This window comes from Labeo rohita, chromosome 14 (genome assembly GCF_022985175.1).
Source record: "Labeo rohita strain BAU-BD-2019 chromosome 14, IGBB_LRoh.1.0, whole genome shotgun sequence".
In the NCBI taxonomy this organism is placed as follows: Eukaryota; Metazoa; Chordata; class Actinopteri; order Cypriniformes; family Cyprinidae; genus Labeo; species Labeo rohita.
The window spans coordinates 11,222,563-11,249,248 of NC_066882.1; the positions used below are offsets into that span (position 1 = coordinate 11,222,563).

A 26,686-nucleotide genomic window follows, 5' to 3' on the forward strand; every position below is an offset into this window, starting at 1 on the left:
AAGAATTCCCTGTTACATTTCACTTTTGGTGCTTTTACTGAAACTATGTTTCTTCTTAGTCTTACCAGTTATGCTCATTAGGGTTCTATGTTGCATCTAATGTTGTTAAATTAATATTTATTGCATTATTTCAGTATTGTGTGTTACCATGTGACTTTCTCATTACCACCTGCTTTTAGTGGTTATCAGTGTATTACAAAAATACTAAACAGTTTTCGTTACTTCAATGGGTTGGTATGTTAATGGTTTTAAAATGTAAATTTAAGTGAACTACATAAAACTTAAAATGCTGCTACTATATTTTTTACAGTAAAATTCTGGCAACCACAGCTGCCAGTTTATTTCCGTAAATTTTACGTAATCTGACTTCCTAATAATAAATTGGCATATCATCTTATGCATTTGCCATAAGCCCTAAATGAGCTCAAACACAACATGGCACTCTTTCAGAGTCCCCGGCTCACCACAATTCTCCCCGGTCTGTCTGACAGCTCTATTAGGGGACTGACGGGCGTCCTCGTCGATAGAATTGAGCCTTAAGCACATGTGCCTGTGCCCAAATTCATGCATTATCCCTTGCACTAAATCTACTCAAAGCCTAGCAAAGCAGCACGGCTCTGGGCAGGTCACAGGCCACAAGGGCGCTGTGCTGACCTGGAGGATCAACAACAAAGCCTTTGAGTGGGCATCTAATGCCTTATTTAGTCTCCTCATCTGTGCACCTTTTGGAATCTCCACAGACCAACTGCTCCCCTGTCTGACGGGAGGGAAAAGGATGGGGAAAAAGCATGCTGAAAGAGAGACACTGATCCGTTGTCGCTGGCCAACCGCAAACACCTTTGTTCGCACACTTTTCCTCTTTCCCTCTCTCTCTCGCCGTCTTTCTCTTCCACTCTCAGGTGGATTAGCTCTCTCATCCTTTGATCCCTCCATTTTAATTCCCTACAGCTGAGAGAGGGAGTGTGGCCAGATTGTTTCAGATCCTAATTCACATTTTGTCAGTTGGAAAAAGTGGGAAAGCACAGCTTTTTCCTGGACATAGTGAAATTGTAAAAGTAGGGGATAGCTCACTCAAAAATGTAAGAAATGCATTGTTGTGATCCACTAATGATAATTCTAGATAATTGTAGATATATAGACCTATATATTTAAGATAATTATACAGTTTTTCCCCTTATTTCATCCATTAGTGGAAAACATACTATCACAATATATACATTTTCATGATTTCTATTCAAATATATATTTAGTCAAAATAGTGAACTATCTATCCGAATAAACGTGAAATGTATAAATATTATACATTTAGAGAGAATAAAGAGAATATTAACACAAATATGACCCAAAAATGGCTTTTGGTGTGTTGTGACCCTTGAGATGGCAAAATCCAGAGAAGTTAAAGCAAACATGTCCACTCGTTTTGGAGTATCTTGGCTTTTTGGAGAAGTATTATCAGAGAAACTGACGTAGGTCCAATTTTATCTTTATTACAAGCTCCATTCCCCCAGTTTGGAGTGCAACCTGGACTCCAGTGTTCATTGAATCAGAGAGCAATATATAGATAAGTGGACCCTCTCTGAAAATCAATAGATATGTGAGCCAGTGACGGTAAAAAAAGAGATTAAAAGAGAGAGAGTGTGTGCTAAGTGGGTGGGTTGTTCATCCCTCCAAACAAAAAGCTAGCTAACAGATAGTTGACCTCAGTCAAGAGGTCAGATGTTGCTGATACTTCATTCTTCTCCACACTGACTTCTGTTAGCTATAAAACAGAAACGTAATATGGTGTATATATATATATATATATATATATATATATATATATATATAATGTTCGCTCATTAATTTCTTCTTGTATTCTTACTTGTAAGTGCCTTTAAATAAGCGTTTACTAAATAAATATATCCACCTTATTCTTCAACAGTACTACAAACCAGTGTGTGGTCATAATTAAGATAAAACATTAAAATAATATGGTAATACACACTAATTTGCAGTTTCATGCAGCAAAACGAGCTGTTTTGTACAGCTTGTACACCTGAAGATGAGACCAGAAGCTTTTTCAAATGGCCGCGCCCATTCTAACTGGAATAATAAGGTGATGACGTACTTACACAAAGTTCACATGGTTTGTAACGGTCGCTTTGTCGCGTCTGTTATAGTGTTGCTGAGTCTGCGGTGTTCCCGCGAAATTGGAATACTTTAACACTGTTGCTGCAGGTTATTTTTCGTGTCCACGTGTTGAGGCGACACAATAACATAATATTTAGCCCCTGGAATGCCAATTTTTACCACGGGAACCCCGCCAAAAACGTATATTTTACCCCCCCAGAAAGTGATTTTTAAGGGGGACCCACTTAAACGCGATTGGGCTAATTTTGAGGTAGTTTTGAGTAGTATTTGCGCGGGCTTTGTTGTGAAAACCTGGCAACCCTGACTGTAGACAGCTGTTGTGGCGCGGTGCGACGCGACGCCACAACCTTTGCGCCCGGTGTAGACACGTAAATTGTAAAAGATGAGGCAATGCTACCATATACACTTTGCAGAAATACAAATATACAAGAAACCTATCTATATCTAGAGATTCTACACTGTACGTTTGTCCTGAAACATTCTTTCTGTGGACATTAAACACACAATCTGATTCTCGTTTTATTTTGAGATGTTTACATGTCTATATTTTACAGTTTGGTTATAAATACATATATCCAACATCACATCAATTACAGGAAATAGAAGCTGAAAAGAAACGAAAAATGGAGTGAGAACAAAAGGCATCAGGTCAGATGGTATTCTGTCTGGTCTAATTTATCACATTGTCCTTCAGCGTTCTTGTGCTAGATTTTTGGTTCAAAACAGCAGAAGTAGGTTAAAACCTTATAATCCCAGTATATGCATTGGCTGTTATGTAGACAGATATATGGATATAGCTTGCTGTTTTTATTTTCTCATGACTTGTTAGAATATCTGTGAGACATTTGACTGAGGAGAGGCAGAGAGGAGTCTGACCTACTGAACTTTCCGGTTCTTGAATAATTAAAACATGATTCATTCATTAATCGGAGACCTTAATTCAGTGAAATATCGTATTTCGGTATCTGTTTATACAGATGTATATGTATCTTTTTGATACCAAGTGTTATCTTGTTATCTGTTTAATAATGTTTTGATACCTGAGGTTTTTACAGTCGGTTCATTGTTGGATGTGTTTTATATAATAATCTCTTTGTGAAACCAATGCTGATGTTAGCAGGTCCAGATATGCCACTGAAATGTTATTCTTTACCACCTGAAGCAAAATAGGCCAAGTACATGTTACTTTCTGCTCACAAAGCAGGATGTGTGTCTCGATTTTCTCTTCACTACCTCAAACCAACCATGCTGCATTATTAAAACAATGTCAGTTTTCTTTTAACTATAATACGGAGTTCAATATTAGATCCTACTCAGCAAAAAGAAGTATCTTTACTATTTACAGAGCTACCATGCAAGTGGATTCTACATCTAACGGCTCAAAAGTGAGAATAACCATGAAACAAAGCAGAAAAACAAGACTCTTTAGATGACCTACATTAAATGAACACATTCTACAGCTCTTATGTACTGCATAAAACCATTTGAGGGATGTGCAATGGTTTGGCAAATCTCTTTACTTTAACAAATAGTGACCAGGTAGTGACCTACTTTGGTATGAAATCTGTTGACAAAAAACTGGTGCAACTTGAATGTGAAATCTTGTTCAAACAACCCCATTTCGAATGTACTCTGCCAGTTGGCTGTACAGTAACACCAAATGCCAACGACTTGAAAAAGGAACATTTACATTATCAGTTCATGGGTCAGACTATCGTCTGGTGAATCACTGGGGTGATGCCTGAGGGTCTTCTAAGGTGATGAGATTATCAGTGGTCTTCTCTGTAACCAGCAATGTGTGCACATCGCAGGATACAGAACAGCTGGCAACATCCTGACCACGGTTGTCTCTCTGTAGCTTTCCAGCCTCTTCTAAAGCAAAACTGTCTCCTAGTTTAAAAAAATAAATAAATAAACATTGTATAATAACACAGAGGGCTGATGGCCTAATGACATGGCATTTATTTATTCAAAATTACATTAGAATTGCAGTTCTTCCATATATTTACTTAAATATACAGCCTGAATTAAAAACAATTTTGTTTAATCTTTTTTGGGGCATTAAGTAAAAATATCAGCAACTATCCTAATGAAATAAGAAGTTTTTCATAATCTGTCATTATTTTTATAATCTTTTTACACTAAATGACACTAAATTAGTCATAGTTAGTCATAATTAGTCATCATAGTTAACAAGCAGGGAAAAAAAATAATAATTCATGATATTTATACAGTGTATATAGATATAGATAGATAGAAAGTAGTCAACATTTGAAGTGGTTCAAACTCTTTCATCGAGTTTGTCTTAAAACCAAAACATTACCCGTTCTTGTCTTAGCACAACTTTGATAAATTTTTTTGTTCCACTTCAAATGTTGACAACTGTATATGAAGATGTGTCTATATATTTATCCTTAAATATATTTATAATTTTAGGGGAACAAACATTTTTAAATAAAAACCTTTTTCATACTAAATAATTAAACTGGTCATAGTTGGCCATAGTTTTCCTTAAATATATTTTTGGTGAACCAAAAATTAAACTAAAACAAAACAGAATTAATTTGTGATACTTATCAAAAAATTATATATATATATATATATATATATATATGTATACACACACAAGAAAAAAAAACTTCCTCAAATATATTATAATTAAAATAAAAAGCCTTTTTACACTATATTACACTACTTTTGTCATAGTCATAGTTAACATGCAGGAAAAAAATGATAGATAGATAGATAGATAGATAGATAGATAGATAGATAGATAGATAGATAGATACATACAGAAAAATTTATTATTATTTATTTCTTTGTTTTTTTGTCATTCACCCCCCATCTCCATTCCTGACATTTGAAGTTTATTTTGAAACAACGGAAATAAAATTTTGCTCCAAATTATAGGTGAAGATGGGGAAAAAGAGATTCTTACTGGTGTTTGAAGAGCATGAGGGGCATATTGTTGTTCTGGGACACCCTACAACATGAAGGACCTTTTCATCAATGCAGGGAGAAGGGTCCAAAACCACATAAACCTGCATACACAATATATACATATACAGTATTGTCCAAAAAACAAAAAAAGTTGCTTACAGAAAAGTCAAAAGCTTACTTTAGGAACACACATCTTACCTGTGGAGCGGCTGTTGTCTCAGTGAAACTGTCCTCACTCATACTTATATCACCAACATCATCCTCTGAGGGACATGTCCCAAAACGTCTTTTAGACCTGGAACACAGCAAAACATTCATATTTTTATCACTGGGACTGTTCATAATACATCTTAAAATCAATGAATGAAGTTTTACCATATGATGTATCATTTTATTTTAAGCTTGTGACATTGTCTGCTTTAGTTATGAAGTCTGTAGATCCAATGAACTTTGAATACATTTGTTTTTTTTCTAAAATGCTAAATGTCAAAATCATTGAACTGGCTCCTATGAAATGTATTACCCTCACATAACCCTCATATCTATGTAAATAGTAATCTGAGGCATTTTGATTTTTTCCGTTCATGGATTGGCACCCTGCTAACTGACACCGAGGGCAAAAGCAATCTCTAGATCCTGTTGAGTGAGAATGAAATATGAAGACCTGCAGTGAGACGTGAAGGTATGATAAGTAGTATTATTACAAACATGTGTATCGGATATATGTGTCTCACCCTCACACCTGGGGCAATAATGGGGTTTGGCATAAACCAAGCTGGTATCGTGCTTGTGTGTATGTGTGTGTGATTGAAAGTGTGCGTTAAGTTGATATAGATAGAAAAATGAAGAAAAATAAAACAGAAACACGAGTAACCAAGTGAAAAACGCAATTTTAGACAGAAAAATTGCCACCCGTGTAGCTTTTAAATAAGGTTATAGATCACTGGGTCCATTTTGGGGCGTATGAATGACCTATTTTGATATGTAATTGCTGTAGTACAAGCTAAACCAAGCATGTAATTGAAAGCGTGCGACTGCTGCATTGAGGTGTACAGGCTAGAGGAGGCAGACATAAGTATGCTGCTTTAAGAGTATAACAAAACACCACACACACAGGTCAATGTCACTAAACCCTCTAAACACAGGCATAGAGAATTAGATACTTAACCAGGGTGAGGAAAATATCACCCAGCTGTTTTGATGTGTGCGTGTGTGTGTTTAAAGTCTTCTGACATATGCTCAAGAGAATGAAAACATCTTTAAATCTTTCATTGGCCTTGGCTTTAGCCTCCTTTCCTAATAAACAATTTAATGCCACTTTTACACGCTGTTCACCCGGTAAAGCAGGGAAATTAACCCAGACCGGCACCAATCGAACCATTAGAGGGTTTCGATGAAATGGAAAGAGGTTGTTTTTGAGCTATTTTTTTTGTCACTGTCTCTATTTTCACCTTGTTTCTTGAATCCACTACAAATCGGAGGCATTAGGATGAATTGTGGCAGATTCTCTGATTTTGTACCTGCTTCATTTTTTTTGTTTTTCTTGACCATGCTACACTATGGCAGGGTTGTGCATCTATCATTCTCTTTGTCCAAAGGCCTGTAAATATTAAAGGATTTGTTCACTTCCAGACAGAAGGCTGTCCGTCACTTTGACAAATTACACTGAGGGTGATCTATTGCAAATTGTAGCAGTAATTCACACCCCTGTCTAGTTGGTGGCAAGTGCATTCCAGTGTGGCAGCAGAGCATGGGATACAGAACAAAAACAAAACTGTTAGCATCTTTTGCTATGGGTTTGATTAAGCACAGGCGAGTACCCACGCAATCTATCACGCCACATTAAGGAGCTCCAAAACAGTATTCACTGCTTGAATTTCCTAATGAAATGGACAGAATTTGAAATCTGATACTTTGTTTTATATCAAAAGTAACAAAGCACAGAGCTCAGCCTATTGCGATTTATTGGATGGGAGGCACATTGTGTACTGTTCATTCATCAATGAAAACAGCATAGACCAAAAGATCGATTGGGATTTATGAATTGATTTTAAAAGAGTCTATTAAAGTCAAAAAATTGATTTTTTTTTTTTTTTTTACCCAGCCCTAGCCTATTTTATTGTTTTTAAACACTGCGCTGTCGTCCTGTAGCTTTATGATTAAAAATGAAAATGTAATAAAAAATAAAAGCAATTAAATGTATTATAGTTAAAATACGAAAATTTAAATGACGGGTAATAATAGATTATGACAGAATTTTTACGACCCTGTCCGTCAAAATGACGGACAGTGTTAGAGACTAACGCAACCTCTGCTGCCAGAATAAAAATTTCCTGATAATTTCCAAATTGCAGTTTCAATGCAGCTTCAAAGGGCTCTACACGATCCCTTATTTAGCAAAACAATTGATCATTTTCTAAAAAAAAAAAGCATACACTGTTTAACCACAAATGCTCTTCTTGCACTAGCTCGATATCATGATTTACTGACCCAATGTTTACAAAGTGAGGTAAAATAACAATGTTGGATGATTTTGAAGTTGGAGGAGAAAATGGGATGAGGTTTTCACCCTACCCACCCTTTTTTAAATGGAGATACACAGATGAAGAACAAACAACGTGTGACCTTTCCAACGTTGACTATATAATGTATGAAATCGTGGATGTGTATTGCAGAACTAGTGCAAGATGAGCATTTGTGGTTAAAAGTATATACATTTTTTTTTTTTTTTTTTTTTTTTGGAAAATGACTGATCGTTAAGATAAGACCCTTATTCCTCAACTGGGATTGTGTAGAGCCTTTTGAAGCTGCATTCAAACTGCAGTTTGGACCCTCAACCCATTGGCTCCCATTTAAGTCCACTATCCACATTTTCCTGAGTAACTGATAAGCAGCGCCATGAAGGATTCTAACTTCCGTTTGGGTGCTTTTGTGTTCCAGTCTCCATAGAAATCCATGTTAAAATGAGGTAAAAAAGATCGACTGGATTGAATTTTTTTCAGTAAAATTAAATATAAAAATGTGCTCAGATTTAATGTTATATTATTGGTTATATTATCGGAAAATATGTTAATTTGACTAGAAACACCAGATACCAAATATGTAAGGCACCGCTCCAGTCATGGCAAGACTTACGCATTCAGAAAAAGGTGGAATTGGAGATCCTGGAATGTTTCCTCAAAAACTTTAGTTTCTTTTCGACTGAAGAAAGCAAGACATGAACATCTTGGATGACATGGAGGAGTAAATTATCAGGATTTTTTTATTCTAGAAGTGAAATAATCCTTTAAACATTAAAAGAATTTTTACATTACATAAATTTTTTACATTTTTATGCAAAACATTCAAATAAAGCTTTGTCAAGTATATACTGAAATGTAGATCATATAGATCTTAATTTAGAAAAATGTATAATAATTCAGATTTATTATTTATTCTTTGGGTAATGAGTAAGTGTGCGTGAGTGAGTAATAAGTAGGTATGCAAATAAAGGGATAGTTCACCCGAAAATTTAAATTTTGTCATTAATTACTCAACCTCATGTCATTCCAAATCTGTAAGACCTTCACTTATCTTCAGAACACAAATGAAGATACTTTTGATGAAGTCTGAGAACTTTCTGACCCTGAATAGACAGCAACGCAACTACCTGGTTCAAGGGCCAGAAAGGTAGCAAGAACATCGTTAAAATAGTCCATGTGACATCCGTGGTTCAGCCATATTTTATGAAGTTACGAGAATACTTTTTGTGTCTAAATAAAACAAAAATAACGACTTTATTCGACAATTTCTTCTCTTGCATGTCAGTCTTCAAAGTGTGTTTACAAGAGTACCACAATGCACTCGTAGCTTCATAAAATCACAGTTGAACCACTGATGTCACAGTGGACTATTTTAATGATGTTCTTACTACCTTTCTGGACCTTGAACGTGTCAGTCACATTACTGTCTATGCAGGGTCAGTAAGCTCTCGGATTTGATCAGAAATATCTTAATTTGTGTTCTGAAGATGAACAAAGGTCTTACTGGTTTGGAATGACGTGAGGGTGAGTAATTAATGACAGAAATGTCATTTTTGGGTGAACTATCCCTGCATCTCGGACCCCTGTTATTCTCACCCGTAGCAGTAGGTGATGCAGGCAGCGATGGAGAGAAGGCTGATGAAAAGCACAATACACACTGCTATAGCCATATTCCTCCTCTTCTCCTCTTCAGCCTGCTGCAACTCCCACCATTCAAGATCACTGAACTGACAGCGCTCCCCCATGTAGCCTAACACACAGCTACAGCACAAACACACACACCGAACATCATTAAATGCAATATTCATTACTTCCCTCAGTGAACAAAGAACAGAATATTAAAATAAAATGGTCTATTGAATATGCTTAATGTGTGTCCTTTTTGTCAAGGGCAAACGTTCAGTAAAAAGCCAAATGATTTTTAGTACAAGACTGCCATCTACTGCTTATCAACTAAACCCTTCAAGTTTATGTTTGAAGCTTAAAGGAAATTGTGAAATATGCAAAAACAGGGATTATGGGAATCATAACATTCAGGTTACAGCTTCCACATGACAAAGCTATATAAGCAAACACTTGCTTGCAGGCGTAAGACTCCATCTCAGGGAAATAGAAGCACACTCCATCATACAGACAGTATGAGTCGTGTGTAGACGGGCAGCTCTGCACGGCATTATTGTGTTGCCATGGCGATGTGACATCAAGTGGACTTCCTGTACTCGGCCAAGAGGAGGCGCCCTTAAAATCCTCTGCGACAAGAAACAGAGCATGAAAATTAGGTCACTATTATGTTGCATCATACATGTCAGTGCATTACTCACATTACACATAACAAGCACATAGACAACTGTAAAATACAGGATTTTGAGAAGATACTCAGTTGAAACAATAAACAGGTGAATCGTACTGTACCGTGACAGCTGAATCCTGTGCCCGTGAACCCGGGTCGACATCTGCACTGATATTTTCCTACTGCATTCAAACACTCAGCGTTTTCATCGCAGCTATGCATAACTAATCGACACTCATCTATATCTGTAGAGATACACATGTGCACACAAACATATAAAGAAGGAAAATATGCATATACATGATGCATATATAAATATGTGTTTTGTCATACCCATACAATGGTGACCATCTCCACTGAATCCAGTTTTGCATTGGCAGAAATATCCACCTGCTGTGTTCACACACTCGGCCTCAGATATACTACAATCTGCCAGGCCTGTTTTGCATTCATCAACGTCTGTGCAAACACACACACACATATTGTCAATACTGTATGTGCTCATGTAAACAAACCCAAATTTGCATAAAGACTCATCAATACACCCAATAACAGGCGAATGCATGCCCACACACACATCAATAACCATACACTCCAATTCAGTTTCACACATACATCACAACCCAGCTGCTTCAGTCTATACAAAATCAAAATCATCTGACATGTAGTGCAAACACACACAGATGTACACACACTTACCCACACACAGCTCCCCATCTCCAGTGAAACCTCTCAAACATTGACACACAGCTCGGCCTTCTTTGTGCGTACACTGAGCGTTCACATCACATCTGAGAGAGTAGCAGTCATTCTGGTCTAAATGAGAACACATTCTGATTTTGAATGGTCAATCGCAGTATTCTGTGTTCACATATAATTGTATGGAAAAGAGAAATAAATATTGTCTATGATGATGTGATTGTTGCTGTTATGTTTGTACCTGAAACCATCCTCTCTGTGTAAAGCATGGCCAGTGGTGTGCTCTCATCATTTAGTGTTTTATTTCTCAAACGATCAGTTGATTCACCATCATCTGATTCTGCGTGGAGAAACACGACAATTTATTTTCACAAATGCAAAGAGCTGATTTTGAAACTGCTTTAATGGATTAATGTGACTTTCTAAGACAAGCATTCTTTCCACTGTTTAATTTTATTCTCATTATACTGACCAGTGTATGATGTATTAATTGCCAGGCAGTATTTTCCATCAGCTGAAAGAACGTGCTTTGAATGACATGAGCAATGAGCCAATCCCAGTCTGCTCTCACACACTTGGGCACATCCTCCATTTTCATGAAGACAAACATCTGCTCCTAAGAAAGAGAAAACATGCATTGCATTGCAGTCAGATTATTCCTGTTATCCGATGTGTCCTACTAAATAGGATGAAATATTACTATTTTAAAAACAGAGTTAATTTCTTTTTTTCACAATTTAGTTGAAATGAATTTTAAATAATATCATTTTGTTTTCGGATGTTGCCTTTGTTATCATTGTCAGACTGACAAATTTTCATGTAAGAAGTAAGAGTTAAAATATATTTCAGATGTGTGTTTATTTTTAGAATATTTATTGTGTAAATAATTAAGTTCTAATTAGTGAAATGAACATGCCTGAGCTTGACCAGAGTATATTTCTGAAAGCTTGGTGTACCCTTTCATAGAAGTACAATACTGCTAAAAAGTTTAGGGTCAGTAAGATTTTTTTTTTTTTTTAAGAAATTGCATTGATGAAATCGAAATGGATGCATTTGCATTAACAGATCCATCAAACTGAAAAAAAAAGTGACAGTACGTAGGCAAAGGTTTTTGAAATTTTTTAATGTTTTTTTAAAGAAGTCTCTTCTGCTCACCAAGTCTGCATTTATTTGATCCTAAGTACAGCAAAAGCAGTAAAATTATGAAATATTTTTACCATTTAAAATTTTCTATTTATATTTATTTATTTTAAAATATTTTAAAATGTAATTTATTCCTGTGATCAAAACTAAATTTTCAGCATCATTACTCCTGTCTTCAGTGTCACATGATCCTTCAAAAATCATTATAATATGCTGATTTGCTGTTCAAGAAATGTTTTTGTTTTATTATTTTTATTATCAATATTTTAAAAAGTTGAGTACATTTTTTTCAGGATTCTTTGATGAATACAAAGATCCAAAAATCAGCATTTATCTATAATAAAAAGCTTTTGTAACATCATACACTACACTGTTTAAAAGCTTGGAGTCAGTATCGTTTTTGTATTTTTTATTTTTTGGGAAAGAAATTATAGAAATGAATACTTTTATTTAGCAAGGATGCTTTAAATTTATCAAATGTGTAGAACTTTCTATTCATCAAAAAACCTGAGGAAAATCTACTTTGCTGTTTTCAACATAATAATAATAATAATAAATGTTTTTTTAGCAGCAAATCAGAATATTAGAATGATTTCTGGATAATCAAGTGACTGGAGTAATGATGCTAAAAATTCAGCTTTGAAATCAAAATAATTAAATGACCTTTTAAAATATTCAAACAGAAAATAATTATTTTAAATAGTAAAAATATTTCAAAATGTTACTGTTTTTGCTGCATTTTGGATCAAATTAATGCAGGCTTGGTGAGCAGAAGACATTTCTTTAAAAAACACTAAAAATCTTTCTCTTCAAAAACTTTTGACTGGCAGTGTATATACATAAACAAATGCACCCATTAGTGCAGAAAAAAACATAAATTGTTTTGACAAAAATGTTTGACTGGTAGTGTAAGCAACACAGCTGTTTTCAACTTTAATAATACTAAGAAATGTGTTTTGAGCAAATCAGCATATTAGCATGTTTTTTGCAGGATCATGTGACACTGAAGAGTAATGATGCTAAAAATTCAGCTTTGTCATAGAATAGAAAAAGAGTTCTTTCAAATTGTAAAGGTTGTAATAGTATTTCACAATATTACTTTTTTATTGTATTTTTTAAATAATTATTCATATTTATCAAATAAATGCAGCCTTGCTGTGCATCAGAGTCTACTTAGCTCCATTTCCCTATGCCATTTTACACATTATTTAAAAATAATGGTAAAACCCAAAGCAGATATAGGCTATTAATAAGACACAGTATCCATACCTGGTTTGGCAAGAGGATGGACAACAACCAGAGCAGCTGGTTGAATAGAGATGTCATGGAGATGCTCAGAGTTTCGTCCAGTTCTCATGTCCAGCCGGTAGAGGACGTGACCCTCCCAATCACTGACCCAGAGCACATTCTCAAACACTGCAACATCAAACGGCCGACCTGAGCCAAAGCAGAAAACAAAGTTTTTTCATAAATGAGCATAAACATCATTTGCCACAAAGTGTAGTTTATACTCATTTCCATGCATACACAGTATTGGCTTGTGTAGTGAAGGTGTGTGTTTTTGGCAGAGGAGCCTCACCTACTTGGTTCTCGCTTAGCATATGCCGATCAGAACCATCCAGGTTGGCCGACTCAATCACACCTCTGCTCAGGTCACACCAGTACAGACGCTGGGAGCTGTGATCCACAGCTAGTCCGGTAGGAGACACCAGACTGGTGCTGACCACAACTTCACGCAAATCTCTGTTAAGACCCGAGCGCTCCACTACGGGACGGCTACCCACGTCTGTCCAATATACCTTCCTCCAGACACACAGATGAGAAATTCATGTATGATTACGTGTCAAGATCCATTCCATTTTACACCACAAATATGAAAATGAAGCTGCCTGGAATGAGGTGAAGATTTTTGCTAAACAAAAAAGGGTATTCATAATAAATTGGCTGTATTTTCAGATGTCGCTGAAGAAAAACTGCAGAGAAGCAAATTAACATGCAGCTTCAAAGGTCTTACTGTGCCTGAGGATGTAGGGCAATGCCTCTGGGTTTCTGGATGTCTTTATCTATAAAGATCTCCCTGCCAAGGCCATTTAAGTCACTGCGGGAAATAGTGGAGAATCTGAAATACAGAAGGATAAAGTCAGTTGAGGATACAGGTATACTTTTGAGGAAGTGTGTTTGTTTTTGTCTGTATCTTACCCTCTATCAGTCCAGTACAGCTTGCGATGGACCCAGTCCACTGCCAGACCCTCGGGTGAGTCAAGCCCAGTGGAGAACAGCATCTCTCTGAAACCTCCATTCAGTGAAGCTCTCTCAATACGCTTCAGGCCTTTATCTGCAAAATACACCTAAACAAACAATCAAACCCATATGACTACTTTTATATGACACTTCAAGGAAAAATAAAACAAGTACACTGCTGTTCAAAAGTTTGAGATCAGTAAGACTTGTATTGTTTTTTTTTTTTTTAAATAAGTCTCTTATGCTCATCAAGGCTAAAACTACAGAACTACAGAAAAAACAGTAATATTGCAAAATGTTATTACAATATAAAATAACGGTTTCTATTTTAATATACTTTAAAATGGAATTTATTCCTGTGATGCAAAGCTGAATTTTCATCAGCCATTACTTCAGAAATCATAAAAAAACATAACAATTGTACTGATCCCAAACTTTTGAATGCCAGTGTATGTAAATATAATTTTTCTTAATAAATAAATATTTAAAATTTAAAATAAATAATTGCTCTGATTTGTAAAGACTAGTTAATTTATGAAACCTACTGGCAATCACTGTTTTTAACAGTATGTATATTTAGGTTAAAAAAATTATATATATTATAAATATATAAAAATTATAAATATATAAAAAAATTATATATATATATATATATATATAAGTGTAAATAAATGTACAGTATTTTGTATTATTTATTTATTTACTCATTTATTATTAACTTTAATGTGCATAGCAAGAATAAATACGAAACTAAATACAGAAATAAATCAAAGAAATGTAGAATTAAAATTCAGCTTTCAATTTGCATTGCATTTCCAAACAATTTATGATTTATAAGGTTTTATTTCTGCACTAATGGGTGCATTTATTAATGTTTTATGTTAATTTATATTTTTATATTTATATTTATATTTTTTAATTTACATTTTTAACGTTTTAAACATTGCATTTGCAGTTATTTGACCCAAAATATTTTAAAACTGGCATGTTTTTGCTGTACTTTGGATCAATGAAATCTTACTGTTCAAAAACTTTTGACTGATAGTGTGTATTTATTTAATCATTTGCATCTCCATGCATATGCACCTATTTATATATTTATTTATGTATGAATATATGGCTTTTATGTATTTAATTATTTTAGTGGATTTATTTATGAATTTTTATTTATGAATTATTTTTGCAGGTTTCACCCTCCACACTCACACTACGCAGAAATTCTGAACGTCAGAAAATGGCCCTGAATGGCCACAAGATGGCAGTAAATACATTGTTAAACATTATCAACATGAGCCCTGAGTCCTATTTTCTTACATCATCTGGCATTTACATCATTTGTCTACTAGAGGGCAATTGTAAGCATATCTTAACTGTAGTGGCCTCCTCAGCCTGAGCAGTCTAGCCATGTGTGTGATCTTTTACCTGTTCCTGCACTGGATCATAGTCTACAGCTATGATACTGCCTCTTGGTTCTTCCAGAAGTGTTTTGCTCTTTTTGCCATCTGCGTTAATCTGTCTTATATCCACCATATTGGCAAACAACAGGTACGCTGGAGGTCCTGCTTGAAATAAAGCAAAGAGATTCCAGGAGATTCCAGACACACGAGGTCATTGGAAGCAAATGCACTTAAATACCGATTAACTACATGCTTAACCCAATAATTCTAAGACACAAGATGAGGGAGACAGACAGGCACCCTGGCAGAATGTGGAATATGAAAAAAGTTTGTAGGCCTTGCCTGTGGCAGCACAGTGTTTTCCATCAGGCTGGAGCTGGTATCCAGGCTGGCACTCACACACCCACCTGCCTGGATATAAAGTCACACACATCTGACTGCAGCCCCCTCGATCTGCAGACAAACAGCCTGAAACATAGAGACAACGGTGAAAAAAGAGTCACAAGCATGAATGCATACATATTGTGGCTTTTAATGTACTTTGATTCACAAAAACACACACCTGTGCATGAACGGCCATCAGAATTTAGTACAGATCCCTCTGGACACACACACACATCTCCTTCCGCAGTGTGTACACATGCATGATCACAAACTGTACCATCCTCCACACATGGTGTAGTCTCTGTAGACAATGGTAAGCAGGCCAGTTAATATTCTGCTATTAAAAACAATGCATTTCTACAACAAAATTAATTAATTCATTCATTCATGTAACTAATTAATTCATTTTATCGAATATACATGTATAGGGCACTATGTTTTCCGCAATGCAGAAAGCGCAGACAGAATCGTGGAAACCGGCCATAAAAATGGAATAATGCAGAATGTCACGGAATTTGCCCAATTTTGGATGAATAAATTAAAAGTAGGTCAGTACACTTAAATCAAAACGCAATGTAAGCTGAAAAATTACAATTTAAATATGAATCCTGCATCTTCTGCTTGTCTCTGTGTGAATGAGTGATGCATGAGTGACGAAAACCAGTCAGTATCTGGTGTGACCACCATTTGCCTCACGCAGTGCAGCACATCTCCTGTGCACAGAGTTGATCAGGTTGTTGATTGTGGCCTGTGGAATGCTGGTCCACTCCTCTTCAGTGGTCAATGGCTCCTCTCCAAACATGCTCAATGGGTGGCATCAGTGAGTATGCTGGCCATGCAAGAACTGGGATGTTTTCAGCTTCCAGGAATTGTGTACAGATCCTTGCAACATGGGGCCGTGCATTATCATGCTGCAACATGAGGTGATGGTCGTGGACGAATGTCACAACAACGGGCCTCAGGATCTCGTCACGGTATCTTAGTTGTGTTCGTTGTCCATAACATATGCCTTCCCATACCATAACCCCACCACCTCAGCGTTGACATCACCAAACCGCTCACCCACACAACGCCATACATGCTGTCTGCCATCTGCCCTGTACAGTGAAAACCGGGATTCATCCATGAAGAGAACACCTCTCCAAAGTGCCAGATACCATCGAATGTGAGCATTTGCCCACTCAAGTCGGTTACGACGACAAACTGCAGTCAGGTCGAGACCCCGATGAGGACGACGAGCATGCAGATGAGCTTCCCAGAGACGGTTTCTGACAGTTCGTGCAGAAATTCTTTGGTTATGCAAACCGATTGTTGCAGCAGCCTGTCTGGGTAGCTGGTCTCAGATGATCTTAGAGGTGAAGATGCTGGATGATGCTCACAATTTATTATTATTGGATTATTGGATTATTGAATCCAAAGTACAGCAAAAAAAAAATTAAAAAACATATTTTTACATATTTGTACTATTTAAAATAACTGTTTTCTCTCTGAATATATCGTAAAATGTAATTTATTTCAAAGCTGAATGATCTGCTGATCAAAAAAACATTATTATTATTTTGAAAACAACTAAGTAGAATTTTTCCAGGATTCTTTGATGAATAGAAAGTTCTGAAGAACAGCATTTATCTGAAATAGAAATCTTTTGTAGCATTAGAAATGTGTTTATCATCACTTTTGATCGATTTAAAGCATCCTTGCTAAATGAAAGTATTAATTTCTATAATTTCTACTTAACATAACTATACATATAACTTGAAAAAAATTAAGCCCAAACTGAAACAATGTTGTTACAATGAATTATCATTCTGCTAGGTTTTGATTGGGTCTTAATATAATTTAAAGTATTTTACACACTAGAACCCCAAACATAAAAATATTCAACAGTGTGAGGGTTTAAAATGACCTGTTTACAACCCTGAAATTTCAATTGGCCCTTCAAATATTGTCCCCAAACCAAGCATTAAAGCGTGGGCATTTGTGGAAACGGAATGACGCGTCATTGGCTGAACAGCCTGACAAGACAACGCAAACAAGTCTAAAGTCTAAAGCTTACGGCCTCAATCTTTCATTTCCAAAACCCCTGTCCTCAGATGATCAATTCTCACCTCAATGTTTCCATGAACACCTCACTGAACCAACAGACCTCATGGCACTGTGCCTTTCAGACAGTCCTTATTCTGACACCAAATAATCCCAAATCCAATCATCCTATATTTGCAAAACACCAGTCCTAAAACAATTAACAATGTCTGGAAGATTTCGTTTTATTCATGTTAACAATTATAACTTGCAAACAATGTCTCCATTTACATTAAATAATGACAGATATAAATAGAAAAAATTAAAATCCACAATAAGCTATTTTTATTCCAAAATGGGAACGTTCTGTCACCAGTAATGACGATAGGTACTGAAGAAGCCATATGGTGGGAAACAAGCCTCTTAACGGGACACTCTCTCCAATCCCGTTATGATGTCAGGACCATAATCCCACCCGCAAAGGTGAAAGTGCGTAAGGGGTTCCTTGGTCACAATGAAAAAACCATGTGATGCTCTGCGTTAAGCGAGGATTAATTGAATTTTTTTTTCCTCATTTATACTTTTACATAATTTTATTCTAAATTAATTATTCACAATAAATAAAAAAGCTATTCCAAATCCTATTCCTATTCCTAATCTCTAATCATTCTGACTGTCAGAAAACATGACGACAAACTCGATTGCATGTGCATATGAGTGTCCGCAGGTGCGAGAACTGTATAGAGGGTTAATCTAGCTGTTGCTTTGCTCTTGACCTGCTTAGCCAGGCAAAGCTGCTGACTAAATATGTTCCTTATTACTGATGTCACCTCATTATCTTATCGCACTGTGCTGTCCGGCTCTGCCTCGATGCACAATTAGAGCACAAACAATGAAGTCTAGAGATGCTCTTTGTCTTTTTCATTTTAAAACTCTTTTTTGCTCTCTGTCCCTGACCTATGACGTCCAGCTCATTGATATGTATGCTACTAGCGCTAGAGTTTTATAATCCATTCCCCCATTTTCTAGTCCTACCTTGGCAGGTCTTCAAATCGGGCAGTAACAGGTAACCCTCAGGGCAGGTGCAGAAGTACGAGCCCGGAATGTTTTCACATCCCAGTGAGCAGCCGTGGTTCCACAGGGCACATTCATTGATATCTACAAGAGAAGAAGAGAGTTTTGAACAAAAGATTTAGAAAGTTAGACTTCTACACTAATGCTGTTGTGTATTCGTAGACGTTTCTGTGTTTCACAAAGGAAATGAAGGCTGTACCTTCACAGTAGTTGCCATGTTTACTGAGGGAAAAGCCATCCCTGCAGCGGCACAGACCAGTGTCGCTGTGACTGGAACACACTTTCACACACTCGCCTGTCTGTCGATTGCAGCCTGCACAAGAACAAACAGCATCTCCTTTCAAGCACAGACCACCAATATGTAATAAATTTGCTCTCTATGTGACATTTAAGATAATTTCAAGTAACTAGAAAAATAATGCATTTCTTTTAAAGAGATCCCCTGGTATTATGACTTTTATGATTTAATATCATGTAAATTATGTCTCTTACTGAAATATGTAGTAGAAAACCCACATTAGTCAAAAAATCCACAGTTTTGTACATATTTTGGACTACGGGGAGCGTCATTATTTCAATGACATGAAATTGTAGAGTCAGTGAGCTACCTGGTGCTATTTTTACCGCAATACAATTCAGAATACACAACTCAGAAAATAAATACTAATGCGATGCCACACTGTGCGGGTTTTAATTGTACTTTTCAGTCGAAGAGCAATAAGAGAAGCAATGCAAGTCTTCACTGCTTTTCCTAGCGATAAAAAGAGGACAAAAGAATGGGAAGATGCTTGCAGATGAACAACACTTCTTAAAGACCCGTGTCTTTATTCTCTCCACTTTAGCCCTGATGCCTTTGGGGCTTTTAGAGCACAGCCACTGAAAGAGCTTACAAATGGCAGAGACAAGAAATACTAGATGCCATCCTGGCAGGGGCGTTTAGACGCCGATACAGCATTTGGTTTAAGTCTACACTTATATCCATCACCACCTGTAAGCTCTTTCAGTAGCTGTGGTCATCGTATCAGTATTTTATATTACAAGTTGTGTTGCGGTAAAAGTAGGAACAGGTAGCACCAGTAGCTCATCGAGTGCAACCATTTCACGCCATAATGGTGCCCCCATAGTCCAAAATGTGTATAAAATGATTTTTTCTTGGGTTTTCTACTACATATTTCAGCAAGACACATCATTTACGTTATATTAAGCCATACAACTCATATAACTTACTACCCAGTATTCCCTATAAATTTACAAGAAAACTTTTGAGTTACTTTTCAAAATACGTAACTGGGAGTGAGGTATAGAGGCAGAGACACTTCCTTTAGGCTGAGGCTTATTCATTTCATTTTTGGTGTGAAAGAGCCTACAATTGCAAAAAATATATAATTTTTGTTTTTTTTTGCTATTAAAAATAAATAAGCAAGCCCTGCTTAGATGACAAAAATTAACGCAATGCATTACTTTCCATAGAAAGTAACTAAGTAATACAAGTAGTTACTTTTTTTATCGAGCAATGCATTGCATTACTTCTAAATGTAACTTTCCCCAACACTGCTTACAATCACCAATTTGACACAATCTATGATTATACACTACCAGTCAAAAGTTTTGGAACAGTAAGATTTTATGTTTTTTTAAAGAAGTCTCTTCTGCTCACCAAGCCTGCATTTATTTGATCCAAAGTGCAGCAAAAACAGTAAAACATTGAATTTTTTTTACTATTTAAAATAACTGTTTTCTATTTGAATATATTTTAAAATGTAATTTATTCCAGTGATTTCAAAGTTGAATTTTTAGCATAATTCCAGTCTAGTCACATGATCCTTCAGAAATAATTTTATTTTTAATAATTATTTAAATGTTTTTATCATCACTTTTGATATATTTAAAGCATCCTTGCTAAATAAAAGTATTAATTTCTATATTTTCTTTCTTTAAAAAAAATATACTGACTCAAAGCTTTTAAATGGTATGCTGTATAATGTTATAAATCTTCTTATTTTTGATAAATGCTTATCTTCTTTCTATTCATCAAGAATCCTAAAAAAAAATTACTCAACTGTTTTAAATATTGATAACAATAATAATAATGATGATAAACAATGTTTCTTAAACAGTAAATCAGCATATTATAATGATATCTGAAGGATCATGTGACACTGGAGTAATGATGCTGAAAATTTTGCTTTGATCACAAAAATAAATTAAATGTTAAAATATATTCAAATAGATAGTAGTTATTTTAAATAGTAAAAATATTTTACAATATTACTGCTTTTTTTATAATAATGATTCAATCATGCTTTGTTTAGATATTTTGAATGCAAATACTCCAGAATATTTTATTAAAGCAATTACGATTGTGTGAAAATATTTAATTTTTCATTACCAACCTGGAGTGAATGGATTTGGAATTTCCACAACCGGCTGATTGATGGGATGTACCGCTTTGACATCAGCAGGGGGATGTGGCATCCTTCTGGAATTGACATTCTCCCCTCGGCCCCCCGTGTACTTGTTTACTCGTGTTATCCTTTTTGACTTAGAGTCCGTTAGGTACACATAATCAAGGAAAATCGCCATCCTCAGAGACTGTGATCTAAAATAAGACAGGGAGGACATATTTACTACTTCTTTCTACGTAAGTCTAATATATGAAACAATAATTACAGTTTTTAAAATATAAATATAAATTAGGCAAGCACAACATATTGTGATTGGATATTTAATTAAACATGCTCATTGCATCTATTACTTCTATTTTTATATTAAGATTAATGTATTTGTCATTTAACACCCACTTAAAGTATTTATTACATGGATGACTGAAATTCTGACTGATTAAAAGACACATTCAGAATTAAAATATTTTGCATAATGTGTAAAACTGTTCAGATAACTGTTGTCTAAGCTATAAACCTAAATAGTTGTGCTAGTTTTTTGTACCTCACTACTAAAATCCTCAAATCAACACATCATGTCCTTTTATGTATTTATTCTATATATATATTTATGAAATAAGGAAGATTATGTACTCGCAGTACATTATTCCTTACATAAAGGATGGATTTCATTTTACCTGAAGGGCTGATTAAAGACGTTAATAATGTTCCCATCATAGTTGCAGGACCCCATAGCAGTGTGCCTTCCTTGGCCTTGCTGAACCCAAAACAGTCTTCTGTCCCGGTGGTCTATAGCCAGAACCTTCAGTCTGTCTGCAACTTTCAGCACTGTTGCCCTTTTTCCACCTGCCATGTCTGAACGCTGGATACTGGGAGTCAACCCATCTGACAGCCAGAAAATATATCTGGAAAATGTAGTGATAACATTTTTGTACATTTCAATTCACATCTTACATCTCTGTTACATTCAACATAAAATCCAACATTATAAAGGATTCCAGTAAATTAGATTATGTCTTTGTAAAACAATGCCACCGATATAAATTAATCACAGTTTTTAATATTGAAATATATATTGGGAAGCCACCAAAATATAACTACAATGTCACTTATGGGCTAAATCATTTATATACCTACTAATGTTTATATATTTGTGCTGAAACCAAAATGGTTGCATGATTATCTCTTCACAGGCCAGTCCTTTAACAGAAAGGTGAGGCCCGTGTGCTGTTTGAGACACTCTGTTAGATCTGCACCTATGTGCCAGCCATGTTCCAAAGAATGTGACCGTCTGAATTCTCCAACATTTATAGCTAGCAAGCAAACTAGGATTTGAGCAACACAGTCCTGAGAAGAACTGTGCAAATGACAAAGCCTTTAGTCAGCCTCGATCTCCCCAACAGTCAACAAGCACGCTGCTGAGAGAACAGAGTAAAAAATGTAAAACATGTTGTTGTGGGTAGCAGCTCTGACCTATTGCTCCACAAGTCATGTCTCAATATGCTCCCAACTTCTTATTGCCATTGAAGTTTTTGCCCTTTTATGCAGATCAACTGATTACTTATTTTTCATTTATTTGTTTAAAACGTTCTTTAATGCATTGTTCAATATCATTATGCATTTAATTTTTTTCCCCAAAGAGATCAACTGAAAATATGTAAATTATGCCAGTTTTGATAAAGTGCATTTTCCCTTTCTTTGAATGACTGTATAGTTCTTCTCGTTTTTACCTCTCATTTGGATCAACAACAACACTTCTTGGCTGAGACAAGTCTCTTAGGACAGTCTTTTCATTTCTCCCATCTGTGTCCATTCTCTGTATGGTTCCTTTTTCCGCAATGCTCCAGAGAACTGCGTTTGCAATCCAGTCCACAGCCAGACCTGTGATTCCTTTCACTGATGAGAGAAGCTTCTAAAAGAATGAACCAATGCTGCATTAAGAGTTTGGAACAGGCTTCAAACAATCAATGGCATTTAAATCATGTACGGCTTCAGTAGTACCTGTCTGCGTGTTCCATCCAGTCCTGCTTTGTTGATTTGTCCTGCATGTGTGTCAGCCCAAAACATCGTCCCCTCACTTAAATGGAAGTCCAACAAGATGGACCTTCCCACCTTAGACACGATTCTTCTCTGGTCTGCACCATCAAGGTTCATTCTCTGAATGCTGTTTCCAAGGCCAAGTAACAGATAAGGTTCAGGATCTTAGAGACAAATAGAGAAACCTAATCAAAATGAATGTATTAAACAGTGAGTGAGATCACTTCTAATTTGATGCTTAAAGGGATAGTTTACCCAAAAATGAAAATTGAAGGTCTTGGAACAACATGAGGGTGAGTAATTAATGACAGAATTTTCATTCTTGTCATTTAAACAACCATTTTAACAATTTTATGTGCACATTTCATTTACCTGTTCAAAACGCTCTTCAGATCAAACTGATTCTAAATCCATTCGTAAAATTAAACTGCATGGAAACAAACACTATAATTTGACACTATAATGTCAAATTATAGTGACTGAAAACAAATATTTTTAATATAAAGGTAAAACATGCTTACAGATTTTGTTATTCCTGAACTGCATTTATCAACCAGTCAGTCACAGTCATCTGATTTTTGGGGCGGGGTTTAAGGTTTGTGTCTGGGCTCTGATCGGTTGCTAGGAATGTTGTTTTGAAATGTATATTTAAAGGAGAAGTTAACTTCCAAAACAAAAATTTACAGATAATTACTCACCTCCTTGTCATCTAAGATATTCATGTCTTTCTTTCTTCAGTCGTTAAGAAATTATGTTTTTTTGAGGAAAAAATTCAGGAATGTTCTCCATATAGTGGACTTCTATGGTGTCCACGAGTTTGAACTTCCAAAATGCAGTTTAAATGCAGCTTCAAAGGGCTCTAAACGATGCCAGCCGAGTTCTTGCCTAGTGAAACGATACATTATTTTCTAAAAAAAAAAAAAATTACTATTTCTATACTTTTTAACCTCAAAACTCTGTGTAATCCGGTTCAAGACACTTATGGTAGGTTGAAACACTCCCATCTCATTTTCTCCTCCAACTTCACAATGGCCTATATTTGCTGTTTTTTTTTTTTTCAAAAAGTATATAAATTGAATTTTTTTTAATAACCGATTGTTTAGCTAGATAAGACCCTTCTTCGTCAACTGGGATCGAGCCCTTTGAAGCTGCATTTAAACTCCATTTTGGAAGTTCAAACTTTTGGGTACCATAGAAGTCCACTATATGGAAAACATTCCTGATTATTTTTTCCTTAAAAAAAAGATAATTTCTTTAAAATTTTCTCTGTAGAAAGAAATACATGAACATCTTGGATGACAAGTACTGAAAGTGAACTTCTCCTTTAATATTTATATATTAAAACAAGAAATATGTGTATATATTATATTATATATAATTTTTTCTTTTTTTGTTTTTTGCTTCTCTGTTGTAATGATTTTTTTCCATATTAAAATAAAAAATAATAAAAACAAACAAAATTGAACAAATATGGTGCAAAATAAAACCTCAGAGTTATAAGGAAGATATATTTATGCTAATTTTATTGAATGTTAGCTTAACATGAAACCTCTATGAAAGCTTATAGTGTGACCCTAAAACTAAGCTGTTTGATAAATGAGGCCTGTCAGCGAACAAATACATTCTTTCTTTGGTCATAAAATTTCTAATTATTTTCTCTTTCTTCCCTTCCCATATTAGCACCTATAATGTCATTCAGAACGTGAATTAATGTTGCTTTGCGACAGGTCTTTTCATGCTTTAATGGGGAGAGGTTCGCACATCGATCTCACAGATGCCTGTAGAAATAAAGCAACTGTATCCTAGCAACACAAACCATGGTGGAGGATTGAATGGATTACAAAAACACATAGCCATGTTGCTAGGATGTGCATAGACAAATAACAAAAAATGTTGAATATGGTGATGGTTAGTATCAATAGTCATTAATTTGCAGGAAAATTTAGATGAGGATTAATTTTGATGTTCTAGTAAAGCACGATATGTATACAAAGTCTATCAAGCAATAAATTTTATCCATCAAAAAAAGGCTTTTTTATATAAATGGAGTTTTTCTTTACATTTAGGATGTACTCTGATTTAAAAGGCATTCAACAAGATATTTAGACATATACTGATAAGAATAAATACTATGATTCATGAAGGGAGGGTCAAGTTCCTTTCTCACTGCAGCTCTGAGCACTGGGTCCAAAAAGACGATGATTTAGTGCTTCATCAATAAAATAAAATAATATAAAATAAAATAACCACATCTCTTTTAAAGTACAATCCTGACATTTAATTGAAACATCTCACAGACAAAACTTCAATAAGCATATCATGCACTTACCCACACAGCTGAAGTTTCCAGCAGCCCAGGGTCGTCCACCCCAGCATAATGCTTCCTCAGCAGGGCCTGAAGCTCTGGCAGTGCCTATACTCACCATCCAAAACCACAAATGAAAGGTGGCTGCTGTCGTCCTCCAGAACATAATCCTAACTCAGTTTCTACAGGCCTCTCCTCTTAGGTATTTCCTCGATCACGGCACCACACCATTCCGCTGTAACCCCCACACATCTTACACACGCAGCCAACCACCTTCAACTAAATGATACCCTGAGCCGAAAACACTCCAAGAAGTTCATCTGTATCCCAGAGGTGTCCTTTGCGCACAGAGCTGGTTGAAAGTGAGAGTCCTGTAGGACGGCCAGGTTTGTGTCAGGCACACATATACACACAGAGAGTCTCAATCTCTCCGGTCCTCCTGTTCTCTAGCTGTTTTGGAAGCAAAGTATGAAATTCCTGACAGTCCCATGGTAAATTTGACACATGGTGAGACCAGCAAGGGCTCAGAAGAGGGTTTTCCCTGAAGTAAGACTCTGAGCCTGAGCTGAAGAAATGCAAAAACTACCCTTCTGCAACTTAAAAGAATAACACAAGTCACCCTGAGTTCACCTCCTGGCCTTTCCCAGTCTATGCATGTGATTTAGTAGGAGTGGTCACACCTTTTTGTGCTGCTCATGAGTAATGGGATGCTTCCTCACTCACACACAAACCATTAAACTAGTGCTGTTGTGTCTGCATAGTCTCTGTCTGGCCCTCGAGAGGAATCATATGGGTTTGCGATGTGGGCGGAGCTTGTAAGTGCTTCACCCGTTTTCTATTTACTTCGCTTACACGCAATCTTATTATACGAATGACTGTCATATTGTGACAGGAATTAGGGGCACTGCTCTGGGAAAAATGTGGCAGGTACAGGGACAACAGCTTCCCTGTTCTTCTGCTTAAGCAGAGTAGGAAATGCAGCACAATGTCCGCTCTGATACACACTCACAGGACCTGCTATGACGTCATGCTGGACTGAACTTAATAAACTGACATTTAAACTTTATAAACTGAAAAAAGATAACTAATGATGCCATAAT

General features: G+C 35.8%; 1 protein-coding gene across 1 annotated transcript; it reads right to left on the reverse strand.

Annotated features, from left to right (window-relative positions):
* Window positions 1–2,714: 2,714 nt before the first annotated feature.
* egf (epidermal growth factor) lies at window positions 2,715–25,919 on the reverse strand. Its single transcript, XM_051127159.1, has 24 exons — window positions 25,611–25,919; window positions 23,246–23,445; window positions 22,975–23,156; window positions 21,922–22,149; window positions 21,236–21,441; window positions 19,042–19,155; window positions 18,804–18,926; window positions 15,925–16,047; window positions 15,705–15,830; window positions 15,388–15,524; window positions 13,924–14,072; window positions 13,739–13,843; window positions 13,304–13,527; window positions 12,994–13,161; window positions 11,054–11,197; window positions 10,823–10,921; window positions 10,582–10,698; window positions 10,216–10,341; window positions 10,005–10,127; window positions 9,673–9,841; window positions 9,189–9,353; window positions 5,269–5,365; window positions 5,069–5,171; window positions 2,715–4,020 (listed from the first exon to the last, which is right to left on the reverse strand). Exons 1-24 carry the CDS (start codon window positions 25,750–25,752, stop codon window positions 3,857–3,859), a joined length of 3,534 nt encoding a protein of 1,177 aa, XP_050983116.1. The 5' UTR covers window positions 25,753–25,919; the 3' UTR covers window positions 2,715–3,856.
* Window positions 25,920–26,686: the final 767 nt, after the last annotated feature.

Bases quoted from the DNA above. Each gene is read 5' to 3' on its own strand.
- egf (XM_051127159.1), bottom strand. From the start codon at position 25,752: ATGTTCTGGAGGACGACAGCAGCCACCTTTCATTTGTGGTTTTGGATG. The intron at 10,342-10,581 runs GTAAGTGTGTGT...GTGTTTGCACAG, and splicing joins AGATGGGGAGCTGTGTGTGG to ACGTTGATGAATGCAAAACA. The intron at 5,366-9,188 runs GTGAGAATAACA...GCTGTGTTCCAG, and splicing joins TGCATCACCTACTGCTACGG to GTCTAAAAGACGTTTTGGGA.